The sequence below is a fragment of the Xiphophorus maculatus genome, chromosome 10 (assembly GCF_002775205.1).
Source record: "Xiphophorus maculatus strain JP 163 A chromosome 10, X_maculatus-5.0-male, whole genome shotgun sequence".
In the NCBI taxonomy this organism is placed as follows: Eukaryota; Metazoa; Chordata; class Actinopteri; order Cyprinodontiformes; family Poeciliidae; genus Xiphophorus; species Xiphophorus maculatus.
This window is the reverse complement of record NC_036452.1, coordinates 10,048,449-10,058,724: the sequence shown is the minus strand read 5'-3', so window position 1 is coordinate 10,058,724 and position 10,276 is coordinate 10,048,449. Positions and strand designations below refer to the sequence as shown.

General features: G+C 37.8%; 1 protein-coding gene across 8 annotated transcripts in view; it reads right to left on the bottom strand.

The window, feature by feature from the left end:
* Window positions 1–2,589: 2,589 nt before the first annotated feature.
* LOC102227218 (inactive ubiquitin carboxyl-terminal hydrolase 54-like) overlaps window positions 2,590–10,276 on the bottom strand; it is a 79,892-nt gene continuing 72,205 nt past the window's right edge. For 5 of the 8 annotated variants that reach the window (XM_023341165.1, XM_023341167.1, XM_023341166.1 and 2 more), the window contains 3 exons: window positions 7,472–7,599; window positions 7,228–7,359; window positions 2,590–4,709 (listed from right to left, as the gene is read on the bottom strand). In XM_023341165.1, coding sequence (XP_023196933.1) covers window positions 4,623–4,709; window positions 7,228–7,359; window positions 7,472–7,599 — 347 coding nt within the window. In that variant the 3' untranslated portion in view covers window positions 2,590–4,622. Of the gene's footprint in view, window positions 4,710–6,891; window positions 7,029–7,227; window positions 7,360–7,471; window positions 7,600–10,276 lie in introns of all 8 variants that reach the window. The other 3 variants (XR_002753399.1, XR_002753400.1, XM_023341169.1) reach the window with 3 other exon arrangements.

Genomic DNA, 10,276 nt, shown 5'->3' with positions numbered 1-10,276 from the left:
GTTACAATTGGGTACATTCTCCCACATCCACAACCCAAATAAAAATAACAACAACCTAAATGAACAATGAAAAAAAGCTTTTCAGAAAGTACTCTGAGTAGTAGAAAAAAAGTAAACCTTAAATTTTCCAAAAAGATGTCACATAATTTCAAAGAAAGAACTGTACATTTCAGAAAATACCTTGTAGGTTCTGGGAAAGTACTGTATACAATTTGGAAAGTAAAATACGCATTCTGTAAAGTATTTAGTTTTTCTTACAGGTTCTGAGGAAGTGCTTTCAGGAGATTATCCTGTGATTTCCAGGAAAGAAGCATAAAACCACTAGGCAGGTACACGGCAAGTTTGGAAATCACTCAATAATTTCCAGAAATGACTCAAGCAAGTTCTAGAAATGAGCATTGAAAGTCAGGGTAATAATTCAAGTAAGTTATATAGATTAGTGGTTCCCTTACCCGTTCCTCAGGAGTGATTGGGCTGGAGGTCCAGCACACTCGCTTCCAACGATTAGATCCCCAACTGGTTCTGCAGAATCGATTAACGATTGTTATAGAATTTTTTATCAAGGAACGAGAATCTGTTTCAATAATAAGACAAAGATTCGACGATTTTATGACAGGAAAGAGAGCCAATAAGGATTTCAGGAAACTTATAATTCTTCTTTGTTAGTTACTCATGCAGGGTCAAACAAGAGCACAAACTATATTCCACACGTCAGTCCTTTAAGACAATTGGCAGGTCAGGCGTTCAGCATTTCCATCAAAGATGAAATTAAGGCTAAAAATTTAATTTTCTATTACACGATGCAATCATTTAAATCTGGTGGAACATTTTTAAACGTGTTGCTACTGAGAACTCAATGAAATATGCTTTTATGACTCAGTTCTGTCTTCAGAGACGGACTGGGGGAAACACTCATCCATTTGTCTATTTCCCATTCTGGCACTGGATTGTTTTCATTGTGTTTCCCTGTCTTACTGGTTCTATACTTTTTCTGCATTATCTGTTTCTGCTGGAGCTTCTTTTGTCAGAACGAGCTGCAGCACGTTACAGCTGGAAGTGATGGAGGTAAAAAAGAAAAAAGTTTTTCTGCAAATCATCTGATTTATACAAAAGATTTTCTTTTTAGATAATTCCCAATAAGTGAAGATAATCAATAAAAGCATGCTGAAAACACCCACAATCTTGAACTGAAAGTCATCAAACTAAGACTTAATTTCACACCTAAAAATGCCTGCAGTTCCTCTTCACCACTAAGGTTTTCTTTGTCGCCTCAAAGCGCAGATGTATCTGGTTAAGATCTCAGTTCACTGAGGAGTTTCCATGGTTTCCGCATGCCTGCCTGCTTGTTTTTATGATTTTCTGTTGACCCTCTAACAACATAATCGATTTTGACAAATCTCTTTGGATTTTTCTAAATCCTCCTTCTGACAAATACCAGGGTAGATTAATTGATAATATTAGGATTATCAGACTGGATAAGCAAATATCTGATATTTTTGCTTTCTTTTCCTGTTGGGTTTCTTGAAACCAAACTGTACATTTTGTTTTCAATCTGATAAAGTATAATTGAAATGTTCATTGGTTTTTAGTTATTTCAGTTTTTGGAATGAGACCAGAATAAATCATCGAAAAACCTTCATATTGTAACATATCCTGTCCAGTTCAAGCAGGACAAACTAATCTCTTAGAGGAAAAAACCAAGAGTACACATTTTAAAAGCACCTTCTTACACATTTTTAGCATTTAGTTTTCCTGGATTGACACCTGCAATTGAAAATATAAAAACAGAAATATATTATAATCGGTTTGCATTACTATAAACAAATTCAGCTGTTATCTTACAGGCAGAAAATGCAACTCAGCCGTGATCTGTCATCCCCAGTTTGAAATTCTTACTTCGGAGGCGACCTGAACGCAGCATAAGTACATATAATTAACTTAAATATAGCACATAAATAAATGTAGGTTATAAATTACAGTAGGATGTGTAGGAAATAAATGTTTCTGCCTCCGTTATTAGTCAAATTGTATTGATTCAAGCCAACTCACATCTGGAAAACATATTTAAAAAAGGAATTGAATCACTTGTTTATCTGCATCTTTTAATGCCATTGTCAAACTCAAGGTCCAGGGGCCAAATCTGGCCCGCCACAAGCTCTTATGTGGCCCTCTAGACTCTGTGAGGACACATAAATAACACTGTTAAGATAGTTGTGTACCTTGAATATTATTTTATTGTTTGAAATCAAAGCAATTTTTATCTGTATACTGCCAAATTAAATCAATGTGTAAAGATTTTCAACATTATTTAATTTCAAGAAATCCACATGGAATGCATTGATATTCTATCAGTTTATTATTGGGTAGTTTTATCAATACATTCTTCCACCTCCAGCACTTTGCGGACATTCATGATCTTGATATGACCCGAAATCAAAACACTCCTGTTTTAATGGATTTCTAATAATGTATAAAAAGGCTGAGGTGGTTAACTGAAAAATCAGTAGAATGTGATATTTTTTTATCTGATTAACTACAAATGTAGCCCTATTTTGTTTCTCCAACATTTTTAAAATAATGACACATTACGGTGGTTACGCCCCCTACGGGAGGGCATTGGTAATAACTTTATTGCAAAAATACAGGATCCCTCTTTCCCCGATCAACACTGACACACGCTCAGTCTACATATACCCACGTAAAAACCCACCTCCAGCGGCTGTCCACTCTTCTTCTGCCTCCAGCCGTCACTCAGAAACACACATGTCAGTTTACATTCATTCGCTTTCATCTCCTCTGTCCACTCGTTGCATCCCATCAGCTAACACGTTAGCATGTCGACGCGGAACAACAAAGATCACCAGCAGCATTAAAACACGAGTTCTCCTAATCGTCGTCTTTGTCCGTGTGGGCGCCCCCTTGTGGGCGGGTGGGTCTACTTCCTGACTGTCTCTTGACAGGACTGTGAGGGAAGGTTGATTTGCATAGCGGACTCATGCGCTACAATTGGCTACATTCTCCCACATCCACAACCCAAACAAAAATAACAATCAACAACAACCTAAATGAACAATGAAACACAACAAGCTAAGTGCCAACCTTTGGTTTTTGTTACAACGATCAATCAATGTCAGGAAATTCTTGCAAAACTTTACATTGGCCAGTTGTGTATATATATATATATATATATATATATATATATATATATATATATATATATATATATATATATATATATATATATATATATGATAAAGTATATAATAAACTGACTACACATGTCAGAATGCTACTCATTTGTGAGGGAAAGGATTTCAATGTTCACACCACAGAGTAATGGTTGACATCTCTGAAGAAGATAGCTCACTGGCTGAAAATATACCTCTAATACATATTTATCATATAAAGCATACTCTATCAGACACGTTAACTGTATCAGGCTGAAGATGTGCCGTTTTTGCTCCCATCTGGGTCTCGAAACCAGCGTCAGAAATCATAAAAGTGGGAATTTATAAGTGCCACTGAAGTTCACCTGAGGCCTTGAAGTAGAACAAAACCAAAAGGACTTCTCTCTCTCTCCCCATCAGCCTTCGATTAAATGTGCACTTCTTCCCTGCAAAGTGCACTTGAATCATCCGCGTTCATTGATAAAAAGCCTGTAAGAGGCAGGTTTCCTAACCTATATTCCTCTCTTTCTCTCTCTTGTCTTCTTTTCTCGACTATCCTCGGTTGTGGTGCTACTGCTTCCCTTTCAGAACAAAGAAAAGCAAAAGAAAGCAAAGACCAAAGTACAGGAAATGCTTTTCTCGTTAAATCTCCCAGTATAAGCGGGAGAGCCGTCATTAAGTCAGCAAGCAGTTTCTTTTTGGGTGAGGGAAACGGGGAGGAGTTTTGGGAGTATTTTAGGGGCGGAAACTCCAGCTAGACACTTGTGAAGTGCACTCCACTGCTATTTGAAATGCAGACATGAGGAAGTACCACTTTTAGTTTATCAATATTTGTTAATTATCAACATTCCATAAGGTCTTATTAATTAACATACAGGTTTCATACATGTGTTTTTCTGTACACGTTTAGTTATCAGAGTTCAGTCTCTGGAGGGAAAACAAAAACCTCAAGGAAACCCAGCAAGAAAACGAGAGCAAAAATATGGCTGTCAGTTCAGCTACATGTGCGTCCGACGGGAAAATGCCCATGAAGAAAGAGGAAGAGGCGTGGCTACTTTGTTAGAGTCTCCCATTGAGCTGAAAGGTCCTGTTGGGGCGGAGGACCAGTTTGTCCGAGTCGGACAGCGAGAATCCTCCTAAAAAAACCCGCAGGGAGACGAGAAATAGTCCTGGGAAAGAAAGGGAGGTTGTAGTTTAAGGGGTCAGAGTGACTGCATAGACAGAGTAAGTAGGGAGGGAAGGCAAGTAAAGTGGGGAGCTTCAGGCGCGGAGGGAGGCTCGACGTCAGTGCAGATGTGTGCGTGCATGTGTTTGTTTCGAAGGAGAAGGTGCTGGAGCAGGACGGCCGTTGAGACGATGGTCCTGAGCCGATCATAGGTCAGTCGAGGCGACGCCGCCTGGGACCTCGACACCGCTGCGCCGTGGGGAGGTTTCAGAGGAAGGCGGGGGCGGATATCAGTGGAGCAGGGCGGGACTCTGGTCCGAGGACAGCTTGACCCCCGTCAGACACAGCCAGAAACTCCCAGTGCTGCCCGACAGCTCCTGGACAGGAAGAACTACAGGTGAGGGAAATAAACGATACCTTGGAGGAGAAAACTCCTGATCGAAATGCTAATACCATTTGAAAAATGGAAACATTTTGTACTGTTGGATCTTAAGAAGATGCCCTTCAGCAGATTGGAGAAACCCAACAATCAGTTGCACCTCTTTATATGAGCCAGGTACAGCAGATAGTCTTCTCTGTCTTAAAAGATTATTTTCAGCTTCTTCCCTTCAGTCAGAAATTTTTAGTCCCTAAATGTAGGACAAGTCATCGTAAATGGGCTGTATTATGTGTTTTCCAGCCACATAGTATCACTTTATAGCACAATCAGCTACTAACAACCTTCAGTTGTTGTAAAAATGCTACATATACCAATAAGACTTAAAAGACATTGGACTCCGTAATTTAACGTCTTGAAATTGGGCATCTGTCTCTTTAAAAACTCCTGCTTTTTGGGAAATTACGCCTTTAGGAAGTTATTATAACATTGCTCCTCTATTAACCCTTTAACAATGTTTTACTAGGATTTCACTAAGAAGTAGCTGGTATAATGAGCTCAGCAGATGTGCAGTTCGCTAAATGCTACTGGCTAGTCTGAAGGAGCTGAGTGGGGGAGGGCTGCTCTGTAAAGCGGAAGCTTGGACACTGCAGCTTGGAGGCGGAGCTAGGTCCAACCAGGCGTTTTGCACAGCTGAGTGGTTGCCATGGAGACCAAAGGATTTCTCAAGCATGAAAGAACGAAAGCAACACTTCAGGCATGTCTTTGATGAAGGAATAACATTATAACATGATGTGAAGCTGAAAACAGTTCTTACTGCTGCTGTTGAAATGAATAAACTGAAGTGACATTGATGCTCTCAGAGGTTCTTCAAATGGATTTTATTCATATTTTTATTTCAACATGTTGTTTACATTAGTTTTATTTTTATGTTTTACTCATGTCTTCTGTCCTGCTTTCATTTTAATTTGACTTGTGGAGTTTCAAACAGTTATATGTGAATGCTTCTGGTCACGTTGAAGTGTCCTTACTTTTTAAAGTGTGTGTGTTCATGGTTATTCACACACACATGCATACAAATGTGTGCTTTGTCTATTTTGTTATTTTTCTAACAGTTTTCCCTCCCCGCGTAATTTTCCATCGATAAGTTTGAACATAGCACTCCAGGGTTTCCCCCAGTGTATTATAAGCCTGGCGGGCCACCAGGCTTTACCTGTGTTCCCGCCAGGCTTAGCATTGCTTATTTATTTAAGTCTTTTTTAAATGTTTGCATTTTTAAAGTCTTTATTGTTAGTGTTCAGGTACTAATCATCAAATCTTCCAATAACACATACAGTAATTATCAAGTGATATTTTCAAGTTTCCTGTCAACTTTAAACATTTTTTAACTCAAAAACACGACGGACCGCTGGATGAATGACTGAACTATCATCCAATCACTGGGTTAGCAAGTTTTCGGGGGAAACCTTGAACTCTATGAAGAGCTAGTTTTGTTTTTAGCACTGACCTTTTGTGAGTTACATTTTGTTATGGATGGAGACAAAGACAGTATGCTGGGCAACTATCCTGTCAGCAGCTTTCCTCATGAGTGTGAAGGGTATAACAAAAGATTTCTGTCTTAAAATCCATTTTTCTTTTGGTCTTATGTGGTAATGTTAGGTATTCTCAGCTGAAAACCATAAAAATCTTAACCACTTGTAATCCATCACTGTGCATGTATTACAAGAACTTCACTTTTTGAGTTGATTAAATATTCAACAATATTCAAATTGATCCAGATGTTTTATTGTTTCTGGGTTTACAAAAACAGTGTATTTGTAGATTTTGTCTTCCTATTCTTACAAGAAATAATATTTGTTTTGTTGAACTTAAAAAAAACAACACTTCTTAGTCTCTCCCAAAGACCAAAATAATCTATTTAGCACCTGACAGTCGAAGGAAATTAGAGAATATTCCCATGATAAAGTCATAATAAGTGTAAATTAAAACTATGCTGCTTTAGTGCCGGATTAGTCTAGAATGCCCAAAGCCATGAAACAAATTCAATCTGGGATCTAACAAATGGCCCTTATTTGGTTACTCTCACATGAATCATTTAAGTCGCTCACTTCCAATTTATGTGGCACACAAAGCAGCAGAGCCAAAACATGAGCAGTAAGCTGCTCTAAAGAAGCAAAGTTTACCTGTGAAGCAGTGAAGGGAAGTGGTGATAAAGAGGTGTTGGTTATGAGGATGGAGGAAGTGATGGTAGTGGAATAGCAATAGGGACTCAGAAGAGAGGAAGTAAGCAAGGAGAGGCACTGACATCAGCCTGCTTCACCTTAGAGAGAGACAGAGGAGACGCAGAGAGCAGGGGGACAGATTGGAAACAGGAGAACAGGAAGAAATGAGACAGACAGTGAAGGGGGGAGAAAAGCACAGGGACAAGCAATGCGTGAAACGTGACCAAGGGACATCAGGCAGATGCAGTTAAGAACAAGGCCACAAGGAGGCAGCAGAGCACTGGAAACCCTACTCACAAAGCTGCGGGTTGTAGTGAGGCGGCTGCGGCGGGAGGTCAGTACCGTGCCGCTCAGGCTGCGTCCGATTCGCCTCTGGTTCTCCCCATCGTCAGGCTCCGCCCCCAAATGTGAATCCCGCAACATCACTGGCTGCAAAGAAGGAGAGGGAGACAAAACGTCCCTTATCATCTCTGACTGATGACCCGTGAACACGTGACGAGATTCTGCAAAAAAAACAAAAAAATCATTAAGCAGGTGTTGCCTTGTTGAGGTAGGTGGGGGTGCTGGTGCTGTCCGCCCCGTACACACTCCTCTCCATGTCTGCGTTGGGGGTCTTGGAGCGCGTCTGCCCTCCCATCCTGGATATCAGCCTCTCAGATGGGCTGCAGCCTGCAAACATGCAGATGAAACGACTAATTGTGATCAATTCATTACTGAAATAATCATCGACTAATTTAGTGATCGGTTAATCATTAGTTGGAGAATACAGACTCAAAAAAGGCTATTTGTAGAAAAAAACAAACATACTCAGCAGTAATTGAGCCAAAACTGTAGAAATATATTTACATTTTGCATTGAGGATGGAAACTCCTTTGTAATTAAATATGTTTTACCCAAAACTACTCAAGTGACAAGAAGTTTAAGCTTCACTCAGTTCAAATGTTGTTTGTTAGGCAATAAAATGTTTATATTCTTATTTAAAACAAAATGAAGTTATCTTTATCATTTTGTGCATTCTTAGAAAGACTTACTGTAGAAAATGTAAAGTATTCCACCAGCCATAATTACATGGTTACCTCTGTGTTTTTTTCCCTCATCTGGCTCTGATAGGAAACTGGGAAAATGAAGCCACTTAGCGAAGAGAAAGTCATTAAAAGTTCTTTAATTTTTATCAGAAAGAAACTGTAACTTTAGATTAGTTAAATAGTGCGATAGAAAATGAAGAGTTTAGCATACAGCCCATCCATTTTAAACCCAATTATGTTCAAAAATTTAACTCCATCTGTCAGTGTCGAATATGAGTCACTGCCCAAAGTGAGTCACTGTACGCAAAAAAATATTCAGACCAAGGCAGCACAGAACAGACATTTCAATCCTGGAAGGTTTTGCCACTGTTTTGTTGTTGGTTTTTTTTTTTTTTAATCTTATCAGTTGTGGCCAGATGCACAGTGGAATTTATTTTATGACAAGAATATCATATATCAGATGGTTCCTGTAATCAGTGCCAGTTCACAAAGCTTAAAATGTTCAGCTCCTAGATCAGAAGAGAATCAAATCAATGAAGGCAACCCTGAAAAAATCTGAACTAGTCTCAAAGTTTCAACATGAATATGTTAATATCATTTAGAGAGCAGCCTTCCTATACATTTTTTCATGGAAATATTCCACTTTTTATAACTCAAATATGCACATTTTTTTTTCTGTTTTTAAAGCATAAACAAAGTGTTTAAAAAAATATGTGGTCAATATTTCTACAGAGGTCAGTCGATAAATATGTAGTCAGCAAAAACCATTGATATGCGATCCCTTAATAATTCCTACCAACATTAAAGCTTTGACTTTAATGAGGCCAAAATCCTCACAATTTAAACTGAAGTCTTAAAACACCACCAAGTTGAAGAGGTTCTATAATTAAATCCAGGTTTTATTTAATTATATATTCACTCATGCAACATGAAGTCTTCTACTGACATTCTAGCCATGCTTACATTAATAAAGGTCGCAGCAAAATGTTACTGGTATAATTTCTGAATTTTTTTGAGAGAAAAGGTTTCTAGGAAGTAAATGCAAAACCGCAACATGAGGCATGGCCCTGGTTTTCATTTTTCACAGTAAACCTTTGAAGTGAGGAGAAACCCTTTCTTAATTTTTCCACTCAGAAACGTGTGCACAGATGAACAAGCTGTGCATGACCCAACTCACAGGTTGAGCCCTTTAGGGGAACAATTACAACTTTGTTATTTGCAGAGATCCACAGAGGTCTGTGCAAAAGCCTCACAGTTTACTACCAGATGTTAAAAACTATACTGTTCAAGATTGTGACTCATGATTTTTTTGTAGGTCACGACACTTATTTACATTTCTATGTCTGAAGATGACACATTTGTAAAAAAAAAAAAAAAAAATTTTAAAAAGAGGGGGGAAGCATAAATAAAACATTAGTGGCTGCCATCATTGTCATATTCATTTGGGGATTTTAAAATGCAGTTGAAGTATTTTTTTTTTCCCTCAGGTGGAAGAATGATAACGCACAACTTCAGTAAAATTTGAAACAATAAATAGGTTCTTAAATTTAATGCAGATTGTCACAAATTAATTACTAAAACTTATGCACATCACCTCACATATGCATACAGTCACTAATAGTTAGATAAACTATCTATTAGCAGGTTACATCATACACTTTTTATAGTCATCAGCAACGTCTTGCGGTGATTTCGGCTGGATATTTGAACACTCTTTAAAGTAGACTAAGTGGAGAAGAAGTAAAATATTTGTTGTTTTTTTTACACATACCACAAATTTTCTATATTTTTCAGGTCAGAGCCATTATTTGTTCATCTACTTTTCATCTAACTCAAACTGTCACCTCCAAAACTAACGTTTTTAAACAATACGAGTAAGAGTAGCAGTAGCAATAAGAGTAGCGATACTTTAACATATTTTTACTCAAGTAAAAGTAAAAGTACCCATTCAAGAAATTACTCAAGTAAGAGTGAAAACGTCTTTGGTGAAAAGGTTACCGAAATACTGAGTCACTGATGAAAACATCAATTGTTTAATATTTCAAAAATACATCATCAGACGGACCAAAATATAAACTTACTTGGAAATTTTGGTATTTAAAAGATCGAACTGAAAATTATTTGTATAATATAATCACAAAATAACAAAATCAGGCAAAATAATAAATTTTCTAAATCAATTTCTTTCAATATAAAACTTATAAAACTTTAACAAAAACTGCAGGTGTGGGTCTGATAAATATTTGGTCAAATTAAACTTGCTCTTCATTATTCAGTGGGTAGAGTATCCAGAAATTTTACTCAAGTAAAAGTAGTGATAC